General features: G+C 43.4%; 2 protein-coding genes across 4 annotated transcripts in view; both read left to right on the plus strand.

Moving 5' to 3' along the window:
* Cpd (carboxypeptidase D) overlaps window positions 1-6,929 on the plus strand; it is an 80,674-nt gene extending 73,745 nt beyond the window's left edge. Inside the window, exons 19-21 of the mRNA XM_041664086.1 lie at window positions 257-442; window positions 1,277-1,376; window positions 2,990-6,929. Coding sequence (XP_041520020.1) covers window positions 257-442; window positions 1,277-1,376; window positions 2,990-3,216 — 513 coding nt within the window. The 3' untranslated portion in view covers window positions 3,217-6,929. The remainder of the gene's footprint in view (window positions 1-256; window positions 443-1,276; window positions 1,377-2,989) is intronic.
* A 15,815-nt stretch (window positions 6,930-22,744) lies between these two features.
* The window catches only part of Gosr1 (golgi SNAP receptor complex member 1), a 32,754-nt gene continuing 30,526 nt past the window's right edge, over window positions 22,745-24,972 (plus strand). The window contains exons 1-2 of one of the 3 annotated variants that reach the window (XM_041664614.1): window positions 22,745-22,835; window positions 24,836-24,956. In XM_041664614.1, coding sequence (XP_041520548.1) covers window positions 22,805-22,835; window positions 24,836-24,956 — 152 coding nt within the window. In that variant the 5' untranslated portion in view covers window positions 22,745-22,804. Of the gene's footprint in view, window positions 22,836-23,040; window positions 23,249-24,835; window positions 24,957-24,972 lie in introns of those variants that run through there. The other 2 variants (XM_041664615.1, XM_041664616.1) reach the window with 2 other exon arrangements.

Genomic DNA, 24,972 nt, shown 5'->3' on the forward strand with positions numbered 1-24,972 from the left:
ACTATAATACACCATTAAACCCCTACTTCTTTTTAGACAGGGTTGCTAATTTGATGAGTAGCCTTAAACTCTGTTTCCTGTGTCTACCTACTAAGTAGCTAGGATTATAGGATGTGCCTCACTTATAACTACAAGGGTTTTGTTGTTGTTGTTTTGTGTAGCGAGTGTGTGTGTTTGTTTGGCTGATTTTGATCAAGCCTCAAGCAATCATCTGCTGATATTGTGAAAACATAAATTATGTTAATATTTTTTTCAGGTCCACAAAGGAGTTCATGGGTTGGTTAAAGACAAGGCTGGTAAACCAATCTCTAAAGCAGTCATTGTACTCAATGAAGGAATAAAAGTGCACACAAAAGAGGGGGGTTATTTCCATGTGCTTTTAGCTCCCGGTGTCCATAATATCAATGCCATTGCTGAAGGGTACCAGCAGCAGCATTCACAGGTGAGAGTGTGGGTAATAGCATTTATGTATTATTTTGAAACTCTTGTTAGAAAGCTTGAATGGAATAAAGAAATGAAAAGTGTCTCCATCTCTTGAGTACAGCAGCTGTCATCTTTTTGTTGCCAAAAGGTAGTTTTCTGTTCCTCAGCAACAAAGGAAAAACTTGCATAGCATTTTGTACAATGTAGATGACACTCAGCTGCCTTCCTGGTTTGGTTTATAAGCCCAAAAGCGTTAAGTGAAGCAGGGCTGTGGTATACCATAAGTGGCTTTTTAAATTTTAATTTTAATATTTGATGTGTATAGATGTTTGCATGCACATATGTCTGTGTACCATGCACATTCATTGCCAGCAGAGGCTAGAAGAGGGTTTGGATTCCTGGATTCTGTAGGGCTAGAGTTATGCCCAAGCTGGCCTCGAACTCGTGATCCTACTGCCTCTGCCTCCTTCAGCAAATCCTACCGGCATGCGCCACCACAACCGGCCGGGCTAGAGTTATGGATGGTTGTGAACTACCATGTGGATGCTAGGAACCAAACCCAGGTCTTCTGGAAGAGCAGCCAGTGTTCTTCAGTGCACAGCCATCTCTCCAGGCCCCATAATGACTTTTTTTGGATGTTTTTATTTACTTTTTTAAATTTATTTAACTTTATGTGTTGCTATGAAGGTATCAGATCCCTTGGAACTGGAGTTACAGACAGTTGTGAGCTGTATGTGGGTGCTGGGAATTGAACCCGGGTCCTCTGGAAGAACAACCAGTGTTCTTAACCACTGAGCCATCTCTCCAGCCCCAATAGTGACTTTTTTATAATTCTTACACTTTATCTTTCCAGGTCTTTGTGCATCATGATGCAGCCAGTTCAGTGCTAATAGTCTTTGATACAGATAACCGGATATTTGGTTTACCAAGGGAACTTGTGGTAACTGTGTCAGGTAAAGATTTTCAGTTTTTAGTACCCGTTCTGCTATTGTGCTTTGAGAGTGGCTAGCCCCCACAGACACCTCTAGGTAATTGTTTTTTCCCTAGAGTCTACTTGGCTAAATGTGGTTTCCCCAAGCTGTTGCCCTATATGTTCTCCTGGCTTGCCCTAATTTCTGCAGGTCCATACTCAAATTCACCTCCACTGAGAGGCCTTCCCTCATCACTCTAGCTAGCACAGTAGCCCTGTTATTATCCCTACCCTATGTTTTTTTCCAATCTAATATTCATCACTGATACCCTATGTACCTGTTCACTGTATTGACTACATTTAATGTCCACACCAAAATAAAAGCTCTAGACAGCAGAGCTGATCTGCATCCCCAGACCCTAGAACCATAGTTGGCACAAGTGGATCTTACTAGATGTTGTTAAATAAGCAAATGTTGCTCTATATCAAGATCACACTGACTGCTAGATCCAAGAACAAGGAAACACTTTCCCCTCTGGGTTAATTTGGGTCCTTGTTTGAATTACTGAAAGGTTAAGGGGAAAATATATGGAAAAGGCAATATTCTACTGTACCGCACCTGTTTGACACAATGATCTTCCGTTCATGTCTCAGTTCAGCTTGGACTTAAAGCAAAAACCCAAGCAGAGGTGGGGGTCTCAGGTGAATCTTGGGAAAATGGTATGGTCACAGGACCTCTTGTAGGGTTCTTAGCATTCTCATCTGAACCTGGCAAAACACAAAGAACTTGATGATTAAAGGCACTGGAGCCAGATTCAGCCATGGGTTAAATCTAGCTTTGCCAGCCAATTAGCTGTTGTGAACTTAATTTTTATTTCGTGACTATTATTTTTCGGCTGTTACTCCTAAGGATGTTGTGTTGGTGACCTTGTAAACAAGTCTAAAAGAGAGCTTAAGGCAGAAGGATCACTGCAAGTTAGAGTCCAGTCAGGTCTACATAGCAAGTCTCTGGCTGAGATCCAGTGAGATCCAGTCTAAATAAACAAATGCTGAGATGGCTTAGTGGGTAGAAGCTCTTGCTGCACAAGCCTGATGACCCAAGTTTAATTCCTGAAGCCCACATTAGAAAGAACCAATGCCTACAAGTTGTTCTCTGACCTCTATATGCATGCATTGTGCACACATGTGCATGCACACAATATAAATAAACAAAATGTAACTGAACTATTTTTAAGTTAATAAAAGAAAGAAAGAACAATCTGGGGAGCTGAGAGTGCAGCTCAGTGGTGGAGAGCTTGCCCTAGGATCAAGTCCAGCACAGGAAAAAAAGAAAAGAAAAAGAAAGAAGATCTGGGAATATAGCATTAAAGTAATTAGAAATTCTCTTCAGGTAGTAGAAATGTAGTGGTGTTGGGCTTTGATTCTTGCTGGGTTTGCTTACTGTTTTCTAACTTGCATACTGTACATGCGCTGCTTCTAGGGTAATGGGGGTGATTCTGTTGAGATACTAGAGATTCAAGCAATCTACCACAGAAGAACATATCAGACCAAGCAAATTGCTCTTAACTGCATGAAATGAAAGTAAATAACAGATTAAAAAGTGCCAATGGAAGTCGTTGCTTGTTCATAACATCCCTATGTGGTCTTGTTGGACAGGTGCCACAATGTCAGCATTGATCCTAACAGCCTGCATCATTTGGTGCATCTGCTCCATCAAGTCTAACAGACACAAAGATGGCTTCCATCGGCTCCGGCAGCATCATGATGAGTATGAAGATGAAATTCGCATGATGTCCACTGGCTCCAAGAAATCTCTCCTAAGCCATGAGTTCCAGGATGAAACGGACACAGAGGAGGAAACATTATATTCTAGCAAACATTGAAAACCATGTTTTGCATATCTCCCTGCATAAGCACCAAGCAAAATGACAGCTCCTCTTGGGAGACACTGCAGTAAGAAGAGAGATTCCTTCCTTCTTCAAAGAGCTTTGGGAAGTTAACCTGTTAAAGTCTTATTCTCTGAATATCACAGGCAGATTTAAACTTCCCTTCCTTAAAGAACTCTAAACCTTTTCTAAAAATCTGATTTCTATTTATGCAGCAGAAGATGGGACAGCCACTTTGTTTTCCTTTTTGACTTAAGATGAGCTGTTCAGAGCTTAGGCAGTAACAGCATAAAGCCATCGAGTAGACATTGTGTTTGCACAGCAGGTGTTTACTAGTGGCTTTAGTTTTGTTTCTCTTTACTTTAAAGGCCAAAAGAATCTAGAAACATTAAGGCAGGGACACCAGTCAGAGTCTGACAAAAAGCTTTAAACCTCAGCTTCTCCTCCATCTACTGAGGCGTTCGTTCTCTTCTCCAGTTAGCAAATAGCTGGGGATTCTCTTATTCAGGTAATGGAGGCTGGATGATTCTTTAACATATATGACATTAGAAAACGGAATAAACGAGCTTCCGTATTTGTCTTTCTACCTGTTTCTAAGCTGGATCAGAACTGGTAGGCTGTGCTGTAAGCAGGATTTTACTACCTCTCTTGTAAGGTTTATCAAGCTCTAAATAGCCTCGTCTTAGGGGGAACTCATTGGTTTTGCTGTGGAGGCACCAGGGGCCCCCGTGAGTAGAGGTGAGAGGGAGATGGAGCAGAAGTGAGGACTTGCCTGTCTTAACTCGGGAAAACCCACAGGTGCTGCTGCTTTATCTGTGAAGCACTCGCTCTTCTAGGGATGCCTGTTCCTTAGTGTTTCCTAAATCTCAGCCCTTTCCATGTTACACACCTACAGTTTCCAGATGATTCCACACCTGAAGGTCCTGAATTAATTGATGAAAATATCTAGGAATGGAAGAGACCTACTTGTACACTCTTAATACATTTGGATCCATAATGTCTACACTTGATGCTCCAGACCAAGCCTTCACCCTGTGATGGCATACTGTTATGGAAATACCGCGGCCTGTGTATGCAGGCCTCTGCCAGTCCTTAGCGATTCCTTTGACAGTCTTTTTTTTAATCAAGTAATTATGTTAAAACTTTGAGCTCAAAGCTTTTAAGTACGGCTCCCTCCATTTAAGAAAGTCAGCTAAAGGACTGCCGTGTGATGGGACAGTGGTGTGAAGGTGTCTCCTTCACTGTAGTCAGGCGACGGCCTGAAAGATTTGCAATTTATGGTGTCTCTTAATGCTGTTCAGTGGAATGATGCTTTTTGTGAGTATGAGTCTTACCAATGACATAACAGTTTAATATCTTTGAATGTTTTAATGGCCAAGTTGCTGCTGAACTTGTACTAAATCAGGGGATCAAAAAACTAGCTCTTACCTTTCCAAACTGTATTCATCCCACTACTGTATCAGTTACCCCAAAGCCTCGGCTCACCCGGGTCACTCAGCCATGCTTTGTGAGGAATGCATTCAAGTGGCTGTATGAAGTTGAGATCTCGGGTAGTGGAAGGGAATGATGAGATCATGATATTCGTTAGCTGTGGTCACTTAGGTAGCTTAGGTTCAGCCACGCTGGAATTGGTGATGGCATCAGCATAGCTGAATCCTTGTTTTGCCACATGAGAACAGTTCATGGAAGGCAACACTAATGAAGGGCACATTTCTTTTATAGTTTCATTTCTTCTAATAACACTTTGTGTTTTTCTAAATGATCTATATTGCCTTTCCAGCTTTATTTTTAAAAGTGCCAAGTCAGAAAACCAACAAGGGGCTTATGGCTGGGCCCTGCTTGGGATATTACAGCTAGAAACCAAGTTCATGTGGCAGCCTTTGCTTTACTAGCCTGGTGTTCACTAAGATACCTTTCCACGTATTCTCTGGAATTAAGTGTGTCTTTAACAGTACATCTCAGCAATCGGAGGCCATGCCTTTTAAAGTATGTATGAAATTTTTAGAGATGAATATACAGAATAGTTCTCTTGGTCATTTTTTCCTTAAATGAAACCCAAATTCTGCTCTAAGTTTCAAGTCTTTAACGAGCTTCTAATGCATAGAGCTGGAAAACCAGCCCTCCCCACCCTCTGTTACCAATGAACATGAATGTACACGATCCATGACTACTAAGACTGTGTTCTTAGCCCTGCCTTCCTTTATGTGTGGCTCGTATCTAATCTTGGACCACTTTGGCAGCAAAGGGCACTGAAGCCAAATGGGATGGGGAATGCATTCCTTCAGTGTTTCTCCTGGAGACTTTCCGTTTCTTTAGAGTCACGGACCCAAATAAGTGTCACAGTATTAGGACCTTTGCCCCAGTCTGAGATGTGCCTTTCCTCTGCTCGCAGGCATTGTTTGTCCTGGTGATGAGTTTAAGCCTTCTTCACTCCCTGCTCCTTAACAAAAGCAACACGATTGGTAGGCCGTGTTTAAAGTGTCCGCCTGTGAGGATGCACTTGTACTGATAAAGATTGGCAAGCTTTTGGAGCATCTGGTGGAACTCTGGGTGGTGCTGGGATCTGATCCAGTGGAGAGGACTTGCTGTCCTCACTGAAGGGAACTGGTTTTGGGACTCTTATCAGTCTTGAGGAAGGAAACATTGTATTTTTAGCTCAGTGTGCTTGGTTAATCTTTGGTGATTTCATCTGAATGAGATTTGCTGAATTAGTGAATATTAAATTCAAACTAATATGAGTGGAACAATAAAAAGGTAGTGCTTATGTCTGAACTTGCTGTGTTTTCGAGCTAGCACCAGGTTACCAGTAACCGAGACTCACTACTCCGTTTATTTCCATTTCTTCCCAGCATTAAATAGGTCTATTGTCTTGTCATACTCACACTTGTGCCAGGTCTGTCCCTGTTCTCTCAGGAGCTTCTTGGTTATGAACATGTCATGGTGTCCTGCGCTGTGGGTCTGGTGGGATTATTTTATGGTAGCAGCCCAGCATCTCCCCCAATTTTTTCCTTTATTATTATTAAAATTCCACTAATGGCTAAATATTCAATGATATTTCTGTATAGCAACTTGTTGATAACTTTAGGTTTTTGGTTTATTTTAATTATAGCAGTTTGGAGAGAGGGTGATTAGGGCCTTTGATTAATGTCAATTGAATTTGAATTTCTAGTTCTTGAAGAAAACCCTCCCAATACCCACTTCTCCTTTACATATGGCAAAACAAAATTCACTAATGGTTCCACTGACTCTTAGAATGCTCTCCTGGTTGGTTTGGAAATTTGAAAGTAGGTTACCATTTTGAGGCAACTTGATAAAATATGCGTAAATATAGACAACTTGTTTATCAATGGCATACCATGAATGTACTAGCTACATTCTGCGCTACAGATTTTTTGGAGGTATGACATGGAATTTTTTATGTTCTTTTCACCACCTCTCTGCCTTTTTTTCAGAATGATACTCCCCAGTTCCAAAACTGCCCGTAGCTATTTCTGTGACATGCTAACACCCTTTCCTCTCAAGTGCTTCAGTCTTGTTTTATTTCATGCACTGTGCCTTCAAAATGAAAACTTTAAAAGGAACTTTAAAAGAATTGAATAGTAGTTTTAAAAATAAATCTGTGTAATTTATGTGAAATCTAACTGTAATGAGGTCCTTTGTTTTTTATATGTAAACAGATCTACTAATCCTGTATAAAAGTTATTTTATGATGTTTGTCTTTCTTCGTGTGTTGTCTCATAATCTTTACTCAAAAACAATAGACCAAAGAAAGTTACTGCTCTAATCTTAAAAGTTTAAAGTTAAGTTTTTCTGCCTAACTTAAGCAGAAAATAGTACCAAAGTCAAAATGCCGGGAGTCACCTATAAAATGTTCCTGCCTATCTCAATGGACAAACAGAAACGTTTCAGAAGTGAGAGCATCACACAGCAGGCACAGATGTAGCTCGCCTAGAATGATGTCTTTGCCCACTCCACAGTGACACCACACATGGTAACAACGCAGGTTTTAACACTGCACCCACATCACATCTATTCTGTGTGCTATCTTTCGGAGCAGGAAAGCACAAGAGATTTATAGACCTGTGTTAAACTTGTTTGTTAAGATTATGGTCCCTGTTCCAGGTGAAGCCCAGTTAGAATAACCTGTCCTGGCATGTCAGGTGTGGTAATGGTGAATTCAGTGTTCTTGTTTTTTAACAGGTTTCTTCAATACTGTTGCTCTAACGGGTTGGGAAAACAGATTTATATAATAAACATGGGCTGTGCTGACAAGGAACTCAGTCCAGATTAGAGGGGTGGAAATGACAATAAACTGTGCTTCAGTAGCATTTAGCATCTCTCAGTAGAAAGTCTCTTGAGGATGTTCTGAAAGTTTTCAGCCTGGCCCAGTCTGTGACTGATGTCATTTGCAATATGGTCTTGAATTGCAGAAATCTCAGAACAGGCTCAGAGTCTCAGTTTCTGTAGTGTGGGTTGACGATGTGGAGTTAGCATGATATTTGACGCAAAACCAAATACCTGAGTATTATTTGCCTTCATTTGTTCTTTCCTGGACCATTTTTTCCCAGCAATATGAACAAAGATCTTTTAGAGGACAGCTTTTCAATTTAGAAAACATATTTAGATAGGAAAATTTGCTGGAACTTTCTTCCACTGTGTGGTTCAGTAGGTGGTCTAAATTATGACAGAAGTTTTAATCTTCTAGATGCCTCACACTGTCTTTAGGTGGAATTAGGTTGTATTTATTCCCCTTTGATAAAGGCTTGTTTAACTGCTTGAAGTCCTGCCCTGAGTTTTACCATTTTTTTTCATGCCTGAATCAAGAAGTCTTTTGGTTGGTTTTATAAACACAGTCTCCTGATTGTGTTCAGATGTCTAGGAGCTGTTACCACCACTGTGAATCCAGTGATCACCACTCGCATGCTTCTCAGTTATGGATAAATGCCAGCATGCAGGTCTGCACGTCTCAATCTCACTTGCATTTAAAATCCAGTTCTACTACTTGGAGTGAAGAGGCAATTGTAGAAGGAACAGAGGGCTGCGTTCCTGCCACCCAGCTCCTGGCCACCTGGCTAGCTTATGCCCCGAAATAATTACATGGAAACTGTATTCTTTTAAACACTGCTTGGCCCATTAGCTCTAGCCTCTTACGGGCTAACTCTCACATCTTGATTAACCCATATTTAGTAATCTGTGTAGCACCACGAGGTGGTGGCTTACTGGGAAGGATCTTAACCTGTGTCCATCTTGGAGAGGAGAACTATAGCGTCTGCCTCATTGCCTTCTTCCCAGCATTCAGTTCTGTCTACTCCGCCTACCTAATTTTCTGTCCTATCAAAGGGCCAAGGCAGTTTCTTTATTAACCAATGAAAGTAACACATAGACAGATGATCCTCCTCCATGAACAACTGATTCTGTATTACTTATCATAAATTTAAATAACTATTCCATTAGTGACCTAAAACTTAGAAAGCATTGGAATCTGATAAAGCATGACATTTAATATTACAGCTTCCACCTGCATTAACCAGTAATGGATCAAAAGCGAGCATGCCACTTCTTTAGCTCTTTTGACTAGGATCAGGTGGAGTTTGGTTCCCTGTTACTGTGTAAACAACTGAAATGAGGTGAGCAAGAACGGCAGGCTGATTTCAGTGGAGGAGAGTGGAACTGTGAGGTGTGTAGGAGTATAGTGCAATTTTGCATCAAAAGGCTACGAGTTTCATGAATAGATTGAAGGCAACATGGTGATTAAAAGTGATAGTATGGCTGGGCATAGTGTACACCTTTAATCCCAGCCTCCAGCAGGCAGAGGCAGGCTGACCTTGATGAGTTCGAGGCCACCCTGGTTTATATAGTAAACGCCTTATCTCCAAAGGCAGGGGCAGGAAGATTGGATACCTCGACTTTAGCACAAATCATGTATTCAAATAGAAGACTATGAAGAGACAAAGTAAAGTCAAAGCTGTAGTGGAAAATAAGAGAAATTTAAGGTGGAACATTTAGAAGCAGTACAAAATAATAAGAGTATTCCTAGTCTGGGATTGTTGCTGAGGTTGAGCCAAAGTGAAGGAGAAAGTTTAGGCTCCTAGAGCTATAGCTGGGGATGGACATAGCTCAGCGGCAAAGCAGCGGCCTACCATGCACAAGACCCAGGGTACCTGGTTCAGCCTGAGCACCACCACCTGTTAGCATTCCAGGTATTTCCCAAGACTCCAGCATCTGCACACACCGTCACTTGTGATGATCGTTGTTTCTGGAAGAGCCCAGCATCAGCCAAGCCTTTGGTTTAGGATATGAAAAGACATAGGAACCTAGAGTTAATCCTAAAGACAGAATGTGGCAGGAGTGAGATGTGGACAGGCTATGGTGATGGCTGAATTAGAGGAATGCTGGGTTTTGGGGAAATAACTTCAGGAGAGTTTCAGATACAAGAAGCTGCAAAGAGAATGAAGAATTAACTGCTGAATCTTAATATAGAGGATGTGGATGTTAGGATACAGGGAAGGACTATTTATTGTGTTCTATTTAACAGGACTTGAATGGGGTGCATTTGAGAAGGGACCAGGCATATAAAGTAGGATGCCTAGAAACTGACCAACTATGCAGAACGCAGTTTCTGGAAGGTATCTCCATCGTAGAGGCAGAGGGGACCTCATAACTTTTTCCCATCATAAGGGCAAATAGAAAAGCTTCTGCTCTTTTCAGGTGGCATTATCAAATATTGTAAATCAAGAAACAAAAGATAGTCAATGGGGACTATCACGAGAAACTATAAAATAAGAAACTTCTGGAAACAAAAGATACAAAAATAAAATTAGAGAGTTGTTTTGGCCAGAAGACAGACACGTAGACATTCTTAGAGACTTAAGAAATTTGAGCTAGACTTTCAGCCATGGAAGCTATCTTTCAATAACTCACCAAAATGCCAAACACAACAGGAAAGAGAAAGGGCACTCACTATATGTTCTCCAGGCCCTTTAGGAAACATGGAGTTGTTCCTTTGGCAATATACATAGCAATCTATAAGAAGGGTGATATTGTAGACATCAAGGGAATGGGCACTGTTCACAAAGAAATGCCCCATAAATGTTACCATGGCAAAACTGGAAGAGTCTGCAATGTCACCCAGTATGCTGTGGGCATCATTGTAAACAAGCAAGTTAAGGGCAAGATTCTTGCCAGAGAATTAATGTGCAGATTGAGCACATAGGCACTCAAAGAGCAGAGACAACTTCCTGAAGTGGGTGAAAGAGAATGACCAGAAATAAAAAGGAAGCCAAAGAGAAGGGCACCTGGGTTCAGCTGAAGCACCAGCCTGCTCCACCCAGAGAAGGACACTTTGTGAGGACTAACAGAAAGGAGCCTGAGCTGCCGGAGCCCATTCCATAAAAATTCATTGCCTGATATACAAAAAGAAATAAAAGACCTAGACTGTGAAGGGTTTTTCAAAAAAAGAAAGAAAAGAAGGAGAAATTTGAGCTAGGTGGTGGTGGAACACACCTTTAATCCGAGCATTCTGGAGGCAGGGACAGGCAGATCTCTGAGTTCAAGGTCAACCTTGTCTACAGAGATTGAGGACAGCAAGGGCTATGTAGAGAAATCCTGTCTTAAGAAAGGAGAGAGAGAAAAGGAAGAAAGAAAGGGAGAGGGAAGGAAGGAAGGAAGGAGAAAGGAAGGAAGGAGAAAGGAAGGAAGGAAGGAAGGAAGGAAGGAAGAGAAAGAGAAAGGACTCATTCCCAACAACAGCATGCACTGAAAGTCTACTTTCTTTTTTTTTAAGTATTTATTTATTATGTATACAATATTCTGTCTGTGTGTATGCTGCAGGCCAGAAGAAGGCACCAGATCCCATTACAGATGGTTGTGAGCCACCATGTGGTTGCTGGGAATTGAACTCAGGACCTTTGGAAGAGGAGGCAATGCTCTTAACCTCTGAGCCATCTCTCCAGCCTGAAAGTCCACTTTCAAAGCACTGACTAATGCCTGAGTGATTCCAACACAGAATATATAACATTCTTCAAGAATAGGGATGAATTTGCAGACAGCTGAAAACACCCTTAGCTGCCTCGCTGTCTGCCAGTATTTCATTACAGAATAATGCAAAACAGAAAGAGATGGGCATGGTGGCACACACCTGTAATCGCAATAATCTGAGTCAAGAAAGCAGGAAGACCACTAATTTGAGGCCAGCCTGTCTAAGTGAAAACTAAAATGTATATAGAAACCATACTCTTGATATAACTTGAAAGTAGAGAATATCAGAATCACATTTAATAATATGAGACCAATAACATCACAGCATTATTTGCTAATACCCTTCTACCCTCCCCACCCTCAGTCCCTCCACCTGGCTGGGAAGTGAACTGCAAAGAAGACAGAGGAATGTCAGCAAATGGATGTGACGCTTCAGTATTGATTTAGAATTACTGCCGGGCAATGGTGGCACGCGCCTTTAATCCCAGCACTCAGGAGGCAGAGACAGGCAGATCTCTGTGAGTTCGAGAGATTTAGAATTACTGCCTGAAAGATTAGCCTGATGCAGTCTGAAGGCTATAATAAGGCTGTTTACAATATTCACTTGTAGTCCAAGGAATTTTTACACAATCCTGGGTATACAAGAAATAAGCGTAGATATCCAAATCAAGCATTCATTGATAATACAATAAATTCATAAAGAATTCATTTTAATTCTTTGGTACACGTAATTTCACCATTAAAGACGAAAACATTTGCCTGCTAATGAGACAAATATTCTTGTTTATTTTTACCCAAATCTTGGTTGAGCATGTGATACTAACACAGCATCATCAATTTGTTTTGTTTTTCAAGACAGGGTTTCTTGGGGCTGGAGAGATGGCTCAGAGGTTAAGTGCACAGACTGCTCTTCCGGAGGTCCTGAGTTCAATTCCCAGCAACCACATGGTGGCTCACAACCATCTGTAATGAGATCTGGTGCCCTCTTCTGGCCTGCAGGCATGGAGGCTGAACACTTTGTACAAAATAAATAAATAAACCTTTAAAAAAAAAAAAAGACAGGGTTTTTAAAAAAAAAACAAAACAGCCCTAGCTGTTCTGGAACTCTCGCAGTATACTAGACTGGCCTTGAACTCACAGAGATCTACTGCCTCTGCCTCTTGAGTGCTTGGATTCAAGGCATCACTACCATACCCAGCTAAAACATGGAACTTTATAACATAGTCTCAAATCTGAGCTGGGTGTTTCAGGCAGCATTCATTCATTCCTTTTGTGTGGTGTGATGTCATGCTCAGTGCAAAGTCTGGGGCAGTGCGCTCACAGCCAAATCTCATGAAGTATTTTGAGAAAATGGAGGCAACCACAGCTCCAGATTCCTTGGAATCATTGCACATCTTATTGGGGGTGGCGTTTTGATAGCCCTTGCTGTCCTGGAACTCACTGTGTAGTCCAGGCTGGCCTGGAACTGAAGACATCCACCTGCCTCTGCCTTCTGAGTACTGGGATTACAAGCGTGTGCCACCACCACCCAGCATACAATTGATTTTGAATTAATTCTTAGTGATGGCATGTTCAGAAACTTCTTACCACTGCCAAATTTATAAAGCTTATGTTGGGTTAACATGTCAAAGTAGAGCAAACCACAGACTGGAGAGTGGGGGGGGGAGGCTTCAAAGTAAGCGTGATCTGACCTGGGTAGATGCGACTTGAGGCCATCTTTGAGACATAGCTTCTAATGGAACAGGAACACAAAGAAGAAGCAGCCTTTAGACAATGGGGGATGAAAAGAAATGCAAAGGACATGATTTAGAATCTTGTCAGAAACAGCAGAGTTGGAGGAGAACTTTCACCCTGTCACTAAAAGCACCAACTGAAGTATCCGAACGGTTCTCTGTCACAAGAAATCTCAGCATGAATATAACATGAATACCAGGGGCTGGGAGTTGGCTCAGTGGTTAAGAGCACTTGCTCTTGGACAGGACCCAGGTTCAGTATGCAGTGCCCACATGGTGGTTGACCATCCCTAACTCTAGTTCCTGGGGATCTGATACTCCCTCCTATCTTTGGACACCATGTATGCACACAGTGCACATACATGCAGGCAAAACACTCTTACATATAAAACTAAACTTTTTTTGAAAAATGGATACAGATTTTTTTAATTGCAGATAATATAATTATGTATAAAAATTACAAAGTAATTTACAAATAATATAATTTAGTCCTACTTGTAACTCTGGGTAGATTGAGTTGAAACAGACTTTATTAAGAGCAATTAGAAAAGCCGGGCTAGGCATGGTGACACACACTTCATCTCTGTAGCTAGGAAATAGGCAGGTGGACCTCTGTGAGTTCCAGGCCAGCTTAACCTAGGTATAGAATTTCAGGGCAGCCAGTGCAGCTTAGTGAGACCCATTGCATCCCCCCCCCCAAAAAAAAAGTTGGGATAGGAAAAATGAACACACACTAAAGAATTGGTGAACAACTAAGATCTTGGTAGCCTAAAGCAAAGTGAATTATGAACTGGATAATAAAATGTTTGCCTGCAGACATGTGTTGTTTCCTAGTGGAGTTAGGAGAAAGTATGCTATCTAATGTAAATGGAGTAGTTCGTTTCCCTGCCACCTATACCCAAATAATAACACAAAAATTGTATTAATTACAACACTGTTTGGCCAATAGCTTAGCCACATTCCTAGCTAGCTCTTTAATTAACCCATTTCTATTAATCTGTGTATCACCATGAGGATGTGGCCTACCAGGAAGGTTCCTGCATCCTTCTCCTCCTTCAGCAGCTGCACAGCATCTCCCTGACTCTGCCTACTCTCTCTGTATCTCTGTTCAGATTTCCCACCTGGCTTTACTCTGCTAAGCCACTGGCCGAAACAGTTTTATTCATCAACCAATAAAAGCAACATATACAGAAGGACGCCCCACATCAATCTAACAGCACAGAATCAAGTGCAGAGCATCCAGCAGGATTAGACCTTGTCACTGACTGAATGACAGTATTCCAGCATGTCACACAGTGGACACAGGTAAATAGGCTTTCTCTTAGAAAAGTAACAGCTTCCCAGTAAAAGTCAGGGCTAACCTAAAGTAAATCAAATTTAACAGAGAACCCCACCTGGCATCAGCTCCGCCCATAGTGGATTGGACTGATGTGTCCCTACTCCGACAGTGATAAATCTAGGTCAGAGAAATGGGGTAGTGGGGATTGTGGATTGAATTGGAATGACCCCCATAGTTCCATGTGTTTGAATGCTTGGCCCATAGAGAGTGGCACTATTAGGAGGTGTGGCCTTGTTGGAGGAAGTGTGTCACTGTGGGGACAGGCTTTGAGGTCTCATATATGCTCAAGCTATGCCCAGTGTGGCACACAGTCTCCTCCTGCTGCCTGTGGATCAAGATAGAGAACTCTCAGGCCTTCCTCAGCACCATGTGTGCCTGCATGCTGCCACGCTTCCTGCCATGATGATAATGGACCAAACCTCTGAAGCTGTGTGTCAGCCTCTGTTAAATGTTTTCCTTTATAAGAAAACATTTGCTGTGGTCACAGTGTCTCATCACAGCAATAGAAACCCTAACTGAGACAGTGGATAAAGCACTTGCCACACAGATCTGACTACCTGAGTTCCATCCCCAAAGTCTATGTTGTCCTCTGACCTCTCCATGCACACTGTGGCACTCGTGCCCACCCACACCCATGGTAATAGTAATCATAATAAATAAAAATTTTCAAAGGAAACAACAATTAAATTCTATTCAGTGGATGATAATAACCATCCAGGGCTACTTCTTAAAAGTTGTATCCACAATAGACTGCATTCTACCAAAAGTTACCTATCAAGAGAAAAAAAAAAATCAAAGAAAGCCTGTGTCAGGTAATCCCAGAAATTAGAAGACCAAGGCAGGAGGATCACTGCAAATTTGAGGCCGGCCTGGGTTACATAGCTCAAGGCCTCCTTATATTGCAGACTGAAACCATGCATCTCAGAAGGGGTGGGGTGGAGTGGGAGTAAGGCATGCTGGGGAGCAGGGGAGAGAGTTGCTCTGGTTACTGGAATGTCTGAAGCCAGAGCACCTAAATGTTGTGGGATGTGAGCAGGGTGGATGTCCGAGCTGTTTAAACAGAGCAGAAACATCTTCTAGAGGAACTCTGAGAATTCCTACAGGCCAGCCAGACTATAGGGCTATAGCTCCAGCCACTCAGGAGGATTAAGAGTTCAAGGCGCACGCCTTTAATCCCAGCACTTGGGAGGCAGAGGCAGGTGGATTTCTGTGAGTTCGAGGCCAGCCAGGTCTACTGAACTGTTTCCAAGACAGTTAAGACAGTTACACAGAGAAACCCTGTCTTAAAAAAAAAAAGTTCAAGGTTTATAGGGAACAAATATGTTCAAGGCCAGACCAGGCAATTTAGTGAGACTCTTGTCTCAAAAGTTAACAAGGATTGGTGAGGAAAGGGGAGGTGGAAATGGCTCATTCAGTACAGTGCAAGCACGAGGACCTGAGTTTGATTCCCCAGCACCCACATAAAAATGTTGGCTGAGCTGTATACACTCCCCATGCTGGGAGGGCAGAGACAAGACCATCCCTTGGGCTTGCTGGCCAGCCAATCCAGCCACATCAGCTTAGTTAGAGATCCTGTCTCCAAAAATAAAGCATAACGCAGATAATTGAGGAAAACACGGACTTCAACCTCTGGCCTACACACACACACACACACACGAGGGCTGGAGCTGCAGCTCAGCGGCAAAGCACATGCCTACATGCTTGGACCTAGAGCTTCCGCATGTAGTAGAAAAAATCCACCCTGAGATCTGAACCCATGTGGCTACCTGTTCAAAAACTAGAATTACACCGTGGAAGGTGCGAAAGCTACCACTAGGGATGTAACTCTTCTGCCAAGCCAAGGAATGCCCCAAACCATCGTGCCTTGCTACATTAACATATCATGTCCTACGCTACTGAAAACTTCGATCAGACTATCCCATAGCACTTATACCACGTCTGTAGGTTTGTCCAACATGGACCTCAGTGTCCTGGTGAGACCCCAACAATCTCAGTGACGGCTCCACAGAACACACCCAGCACCAGTGCCAGTTTCCTTAACTCCTGCCTCTGAGCCAGGCACTAGAGGATGCCATCATCAGTCAGGGGGCAGAGTTCTTGCTGTCTGTCTCATGCGACAGGGCTTCCATTACACGGTTAGTGTAAAGCCTTTGACTCCTACACCTTATCTACACGATAGATTAGGAAACTAGCCATGGCACGGGACAGGGTCACTTCTGGCAGGAGAGCAGGTCCTTGGATCAGAACCCTCTTTCCCTTTGGGCTCTTGCCAGTGGGTTTTCCCCACTATCAGCCTTATTTGTCATATGGTCTAGCCTTTGGTCCTCAGCTACTACCTGGAGATCCTGCTTCCTAGTCTGGAAGAGAATCCAGTTTCCCCCTCTACACATCATATCCTGTGGTGTTCTGAAAGAAAACGGCCCCCAAAGGGAGTGGCTCTATTATGAGGTGTGGCCTTGTTGGAGGAAGTGTGTCACTGTGGATGTGGGCTTGAGGTCTCCTATGCTCAAGCTACACTCAGTGACAGAGTTCACTTCCTGTGCTTGCAGATCAATGTGAAGAACTCTCAGTTCCTTCTCTAGCACCGTGTCTCCTTTGCATGCCACCATGTCCCACCATGATGACAATGGACTAAACCCCTGAACTGTAAGGCACCCCATTAAATGTTTTATAAGAGTTGCTGTGGCCATGATTGTCTCTACATAACAATAGAAACCCTAAGTCATTTCCCATTCATTCCCCCTGCCCAGTCTTCATTTCTCAGGTCCTCTAAGCCAGGTCAGGCCTTTCCTGGGTCCTCAATGGCACAGTCCAACAGTGTCTCCTCTCTTTGCATGAACTGTGAGTGTGTTGACAGCAAAGCTCCTGTCGGGGCTGGCACACCTCTGTGCTGCCCAACTGCCTGCTGTGGGTCTTTGGCACATCCAAAGAAACATGCCAAGAGCTCTCTGGAGGCAAACATTCTGAGTTCTGCATGATCTGATGCTGGGAGCTTTGATTAGAGATATTTTTCTAAACCTCTTGCACACCCTTAGAATAACTGGCTCTGTATTAAACACCTGCTATGTAATGCTGCTACACACACTTAGTGGAGGTATTTCTACGTTAGAGGAGTATAAATGCCTGTGTCATATGTAAGTGGGGCAGAGCATCTCATAAAGGAAGTACTGGTGGTGGAATAGCTTTTTGTTTCTCATTTCCGAATTAATGAGGTGTTTTTAGATGTTTTCACCTGAAAAGTGAAAAAGTGTTTTTACCTTTCTACAGGAAGCCTGCTTACACACTCACTCTGAAGCATGAAAAGGAACCTTCCAATCGGCTAAAGAGGGAGGGTTTAGAGGCTTCTATGTCTCCTACTTGATAAATTAGATTAACCTGAGCACTGCTTTCTTGTCAGACATGGTGTCCATACAACCTGGTGTCTATGTGTACACCTGTTTTGTAAGACCCTGCCTTTCGATGCAGACCAAGACTTTAGGAAACCCAGTGTCAATACCCTGTTGTCTCTTCCAAGAAGACACTCAGTTGGGAAGTCATGGCACATTTCTGGGCATTTAAAAAAAAGCTGTCTACCTCAAGAAATCTGCAGTTCGGCATGTCCACTAATAGCAGCAAATATGAAACTAAGATGTGGGCCCAGTCTGTAGGAGAAGATCCTCTAACTCACCAAAAAATACCATGGATTTGGGTTCATTCTTCTTTATTGCATGCCTATGTTGGTGGGATATCTGTGTGTGTATACATACATGTTTGCTTGTGTGGGCATACCTACACATGTGTGTGTGCATGTGTGCACTAGAGGTTCCTGTCAAGTCTCTTCCTCACTACACTCCACATTCTCTCACTTGGGCAAAGCTCACAGCCTAGGCAGCCAGCTTGCTTCAGAGATCTCCTGTCTCTGCCTCCCTAGTGCTGGGATTACAGGTGAGCAACCACCCTTGCCTGGCATCTATGTGAGTGCTGAGAATCTGAACTCAGGTCCTTACACTTGCACAGCACTTTGCCCACGGGCATCTCCCCCCCCTCCCCCAGCTCCTGGTTCACTCCTCTATGTCACATATCTCTAGTCTGAATATGGAAGTTTTCCGCTGGTCTTTGTCTGAGGTCTGAAGTGATAGTGGACTTTAGGCTTGTACACAGCTGCTGTGGGAAGAAGGGAGCCTCTTCCTGGGAACCTACCCGGGGAGAGCAAGCTCAGAAGCCTAGTAACTAGTGAACATGGGCTCATTTAGAAAAAACTATTTTTTCCTAACATGTTATTACTTTAAAGACTCAAATGTTAAGGTATATTTCATATCTACAATTTCTGCAATAAGGTCTCCCAGACTTCCCTGAATTGAGATCATCTAGTAGAGTTGGGAAGGAAGTTTGACCCAAACCTTCACTTGAGGGACCCGAAGAGCACACACCCACCTCACCAGTAAAACCAAACGCTTGTTTTCTTTCTTAAGCACAGAGTGTATTTCTAATAAAACTTTCCACAAAGTGAAATGCACTGTGTTGTGACTTATCAAAGTGAAATGTAAAAAAAATTTCATTATTTTCCCAGAGAAATATCAATAGTCCTGTGGGAGGTACAAGTTTTTTCAGCTGTCGATTAACCATTATTAAAATGGTGGCAACGAATACATTCAAGACTGTAGATAAGATAAAGAGATGAGATGAACTAGTGCAGAAAATTTAAATCTAACTGGAAAACTTCATTTTTGGACAAGATAGACATGTTTCTATTCTTCTTGCTAGGGACAGTGAAAGCTAAGGACTGTGTATAGAATAATTAGACGTCGGAAGGAAGAAAGGCCTCAGAGGCTAGAGACCTCAGGATCTAAAGAGCAAGATGCACATGAGTTCCCTGGGGGGTATTTTTGGTTTTATATATCTACATCTCACCATAAATGGCAAAAGGTACAGACAAGAAACACTCTAAAGCAGTGGTTCTCCGCCTTCCTAATGCTGCAACCCTCTAGTACAGTCCTTAATGTTATGGTGACCCCCAACCATAAAATTGTTTTGTTGCTACTTCATAACTGAAATTTTGCTACTGTTATAAATCATAAAATAATTATCTGATATGCAGGATATCTGATATGTGACCCCTATGAAGGGGTCATTTGACCCCCAAAGGGGGTCACAACCCACAGGTTGCTTAAGCAAAACCTTCTCTCTTAGGAAAAGAACCAAACAATGAATAGCCTAGCAAGTGAGGATATTGTTAGGTAATAAATGTGTGACTCAGCACAATGGCAAGCTGAGCTCTGCTCCACATCTTGACAGCAAAGGCTCGGAAGCGAGCCCTTTACTCTGGATTCCCTACAATAAACTCTTCTTGAAAACCTGAGCAATGTCATAGTGGGGGCAAGGCCTCCACTGAGCTTTCAGCAGCCACCTGGGGAGCAGTAAAAAGGCACTCCCCCAACCTGGAGTAAACGCCAGGCAGGCAGAACCGGGAATTCAGCTCCCTTCTAGAAGGATCAATGCAAGTCCCAGCCTCCCTACCAGTACAGTGTCAGAAGACATCTGCTTACACCGAAGACGGGAATAGGATCTGGAGTCTTGTCTTAGCTTCTTTCTTGTTGCCATAGTAAACTGCCCTCAACAAAAGCTACTTAAGGGAGAAGGGGTCATTTTGGCTTACAGTTCCAGGGGGACACAGTCCTTCACGGTGAGGAAGACAGAGGGCAGGAAAGGCATCGCAACAGGAGTAGGAGGCTGTCTACCACATTGCATTTGTTCTTAGAAAGCAGAAAATGAATAGGAAGTGGGGTTTGAAACCTCAAGGCCCACTTCTTGCAGCAATACTCCACCTCCTAAAGGGTTCCACAACCTAAATAGCACCACCAGCTGGAGACCAAGTGTTCAAATAAATGACCCTGTAGGGGACATTCCACATTCAAACCATGATACCTATCATACCTAAAATATCCACGATACATTTTTAATTTTTATTTTCTATCATGTGTGTAATACATTTATGTGTGTGTATCCATATGCACATGCAGGTAAGCATGCATTTGTGTGCATGTATAGGCCAGAAATGTATGCTCTATGTCCTCATCAATCATCCATTACCTTATTTTGAGACAGGGTCTTCCACTGCACCTTGAGCTTCACAGATTCCCTTAGGCTGGGGTGGGGGAGCAATGAGCTTCTGCAATCTGGCCATTTCCCCACTCTACCCGCACACTAGAGTCAGATTCAATCTGCTGTTCCTGGCTTATCTATTTTTAACGTGCGTGTATGGATACAGGGGATTTGAACCTATGTCCTCATGTTTGCATGGTAGGCACTTTACCCACTGATCCATCGTCCCCTGCCCTGAAATACTCAAGACACAAACATAGATAGATAGATATCACTCATATGCCAAGACCCCAGGAAATTTTAGCTAAAGAAGAAGCACAGCCAATGAACTCCAACATCTAGATGTTGGAATTATCTGACAAGTATTTAAAAACGCCTGAGATGAAAATAATTTGGTGAGCATTTATGAACAAACTTTTAAAAAATAATTTTGCTTTTTTTGTTTTGTTGTTGTTCTTTGAGACAGAGTCTCTCTTCACAGCACTGGCTGTCCTGGAACTCACTATGTAAGCCAGGTAGGTCATCCTCAGACTCACAGAGATCTACTTGCCTTTGCCTCCCAAGCACTGGGATTAAAGGTGAGCGCCAGCACACCCAGCTATAAACAAACTTGTAACAAAGGTTTTTAAACAGAGTCTCAGCAGGAAACAGTTTGCACAAAGAAAAGAACATGAGGAAGTGAGTGCAAGTTTTCAGATCTGAAAATTCAATAACTGAAACAAACTCACCAAAGGGGCTCAGCAGCAACATGGGGAGGCAAAGGAAGGACCCACTTGTTTGTCAATCAGCTTGAAGACAGAACAGTGGCTATTCTCCAACCAGAACAACTCTTAAGTTCTGGTTAAAAACTCTGGAAATAGATTTTTTAAAATGAGTACTGAGAGCCCTGGGGAGAGGGCTCGGTGTTCTGTGGGAAGAATGATCTGAATAGCCAGGCTACTCTCAAATGAATGCGCTTTTTAGGTAGGCAGCAAGCAGAAGAAAAAGAAGGAAACAGCCGAACAGGAAGGAGGCAGACACTTACGTCATCCAGCAGAAAGCCACGGGGAAGCCTGGACAACAGAAACAGTCATGGAGCCTCTGATCCACACGAGGGCTCCAGGAAGAATGTCTTCTAGTAGGTGAGACTGCAGATGAGCCGTCCCCACCACAGCCATCTTTCTGTAAGGAATGATTGGCCTTCCAGCTGTGATGGAGGACACATTGTTTAGACTCAAACACTTCACCCTCTTCTGTTCTTATGCACATGGTATTTTTATTCTTTTGGCCGGTTTGCTCTTCTTCTTCTCCTTTCTCACAGGGTCAGCCAGCCTGCCCATCCTCAGACAGGAAATCTTGTGAGACACTTAGAGAGACATGCTCGGGTATGCAGTGTGTGTATGTGTGGGGGCGGGGGTGGCAACCCTATATCCACAGCCAGCTTCTCAACGAACTTAGACAACACATTACAATTTATTAATAAAATGCATATTATATTCAGCCGGTAAAGGGCCTAGCATATAAGCATTAGGATGTGAGTTCAGATCCCTAGCACAAACCTGAAGTTAGGCATAGCTGCTAGGTCTGTAATTCCAACACTGGGAGCAGACCAGGGGCTTGCAGGCCAGCCAATCTCACCAAATCAGCAAAGAGCTTCAAGTTGTGGGCATATTAGGGAAGGCAAGGGAAACAGCACACCCTTGCTGACTAGAAAGGAAAGAGGGCCGAAGTGCTGCTGTAGACATAAGGACAACAGACAGTGGAGAAAGACTGGCATGCTGGAGAGTGAAGGACGGGCGGGCACAAGTGGAGGTAGGATGAGGAAGAGAGCAGCTACCTCCGAGAAAGGAAAATGGGAAATGCTGACCGAGATAATTTCTCTCTCTCTCTCTCTCTCTCTCTCTCCCTCACTCCTTTTTTCCCTCTCTCTCTTTCTTCTTCTTGAGACAGGGTTCCATTTATCCCTAGCCGCGAACTCCCTACGTAGCCGTGGATGAACTTAAATTTCGGATCCTCCTCTCCTCACCTGAGTACTAGGATTGAAGGCATGTGCTAGCACGTTCTGTTTATGGAGTGCTGGGGATCGAACCCAGAACATTTAGGCAGGCACCTTACACACTAAGCTACACCCTCCAAGTCCCAAAACATCTTATTTAAGGGGACATGAGGGAAACTGTGTGTCTCCTCTCAGTCACCTGCTGAAAGGAGGAACACGCCTAGACGAACGACTCGCAGACTGAGGCCGCAGAAAGATGATATGAACACCCAGAACAGAGACTTTCAGGCAAGCTAAACCCAAGTTTTCAACCGTGCCACTTAAAGCTGTAAAACAGCAAACTGTCCACCAGGTGACGGTATCTGCGGAGACTCGCATATCCCATCAGCCCTGGCGCTCTGGCTGGAAGAAGGCGTCGAGGTGACTCTCTGGCCCGCCACGCCTCTACTCTCCTGTCCCGACTGACGTTGGGCAACAAAGATGGCGGCGGGAACCAGCAATTACTGGGAAGGTGAGGGCAAGGCCTCCGGGTGGGTCCCTTCAGGCGCTGAGGGGACAGAGTGAGGCTGGGTCTTGAGGAGACAGCAGAGGGAAGACACAGACCTCAGGAACGGCCACGCTGCGGGATGAGGTTGTCCGAGAGGAGCCCCGGGCCTGGGAACTTGAGGAAGGGGCTGGGGCGGAGTGAACCGGATCTGGGAAGGGGTTGGGCCGAGTGGAGGGAGCCGGGGTGGAAAGGAAGAGGCGCCCGGGGCTCCGCGTGGACCTGTCGGAGGGGTGGTGAGACTCTGCGGATGGGACTTTGGGGACGAACTCTTGCGAGGAGACGAGTGCTGAGCCAGAAGCTCCAGAGCCCGGAAGACGAGTAGTCAGAGCCTTGGAGTTGCGGCCACTGTCAGAAAACTAGGAGTGAGGGAGGAGCTTGTGAGTCCCGGCCTTGGGGGGCTCCCAGACATTGGCCGTGGAACGTCTCTTCCTGGACCCCTATTGGCAATTTAAGAGCGAGACTTTATCGAAGATTGGGTGACAGAATGCTGAAAATAACTACCGTCTGTTCCGGAGTCCGAGATCAGTTTTGTTAAAATGATCAAGGATTCTAATTGATAAATTTGCTTTCCTCCCGCCAAGAGATCATTCGGGTTGCTGTTATTTAATTCCTGAAAATCTACTCTAATCAAGTGAGGTCATATAAAACATTCCTAGACCACGACGAGCCACAAAGATCAGAAATGGCTTCACCTTTTCATTTAACTGTTTGCTGCTTTACTTTTTTTTTAAACCTATTTCCTCTTTGCGAGCAATAAACCCCCGCAAAGTATGGCATTGTCATCATCAACCACTTGATGACTGAATTTTAAGTTCCCGTCTGCCATATTTTCAAAATGCTTTCTACTCGGTGTTTCCCATTAGACAAAAATTGCGAGCGTTACAGAGAAACATGCCTAGACCTTAAAACGTATTTTAAATACCCTTACCGTAGCTAAGATTTACCTTTAAATTATGTATAAGTGGCAGCTGGTATCTTTGATAGTCGTTAGGCTATGAAGAGCAAGCCGTTATTGGCAGTATACCTTGTGCCAGATGTTTTAAGCATGTATGGAAAACCCTGGAGGTAGAGGTTTAAAAACTGAGAGCTAAAGTTTTTAGATGAACTGAATCGTCAGTTAATCTCAAAGGCAGTAGGGGACCGAGCTGGCATTCGAAGTGGGATTTGGTCTCTGGGTACATTACTCCATCATCCAACTTCGCTTCCTGCCTTTCATTGCCTCCGTGTTCTTTAGTCCTGAGACATTCTCACCTTATCCCTGCCTGTATTTCAGTCCTGAACACTCAGATATGTCTAGGAGTTTCCCGGTATGGCTCCTTTCAGCCAGCCCGTTAGAAGCCAGGCTCGGACACCTGCTTACCTGTTTGCTTCTACTTTTAAGACATAGGCTTATAAAACACCTGTCACGTTTGTATTTTGTCCTGTTCATGGTGCATCGTTTTTAGCCTCTATTTTCCCCCAGTGTTTTTGAAGAGCAATTTTTAATTTTTTGTTGATTTGCTCTTTTTGTATGTTTGTTAAGGTATTTTACCTGTATGAAAAGAATCCCAAAGTCCTAACAAAACTGTGAAATGTAAAAAGAAAATTCTTTCGAAATGAATGCAGGCATCTTATCCAGTTAGCTGGTGAATTGATCTGCTGGTCATAACCATTTTCGTTTCTTCGGGCTTTATATTCTCTTCTTGTTTTCCTTCAAGTTACAACTTTGGGTTATTGCTGTAAAAGTAATCTCAGGTATGTCAGGGCATTGGTTGGTGGCAGGTTGTGTGTCTCCCACCACTGCTTCCCTTAGTACTCCTGTCTGAAGCTTAATTACGGGACTAATTTACTTTCTTGGGTAAGTCCTCAGTTTCCGGGGAAGTAGATCAGAGATCAATACATGATAGTTGGCTTTCTCCAAAATAGTCTTGTGATTTTTAATGTCTGTTAGTGGAAAATGATTTGTTTTTATAATTTCCTTGAAGATCTCAGGAAACAAGCTCGACAGCTGGAAAATGAACTTGACCTGAAACTAGTTTCCTTCAGCAAACTGTGCACGAGTTACAGTCACAGCAGTGCCCGGGATGGAGGACGCGATAGGTATAGGTACTACCGGCTTCTC

Source organism: Microtus oregoni, unplaced genomic scaffold (genome assembly GCF_018167655.1).
Source record: "Microtus oregoni isolate MIOR12 unplaced genomic scaffold, Mior012 000015F_ref0000493, whole genome shotgun sequence".
Taxonomy (NCBI): domain Eukaryota; kingdom Metazoa; phylum Chordata; class Mammalia; order Rodentia; family Cricetidae; genus Microtus; species Microtus oregoni.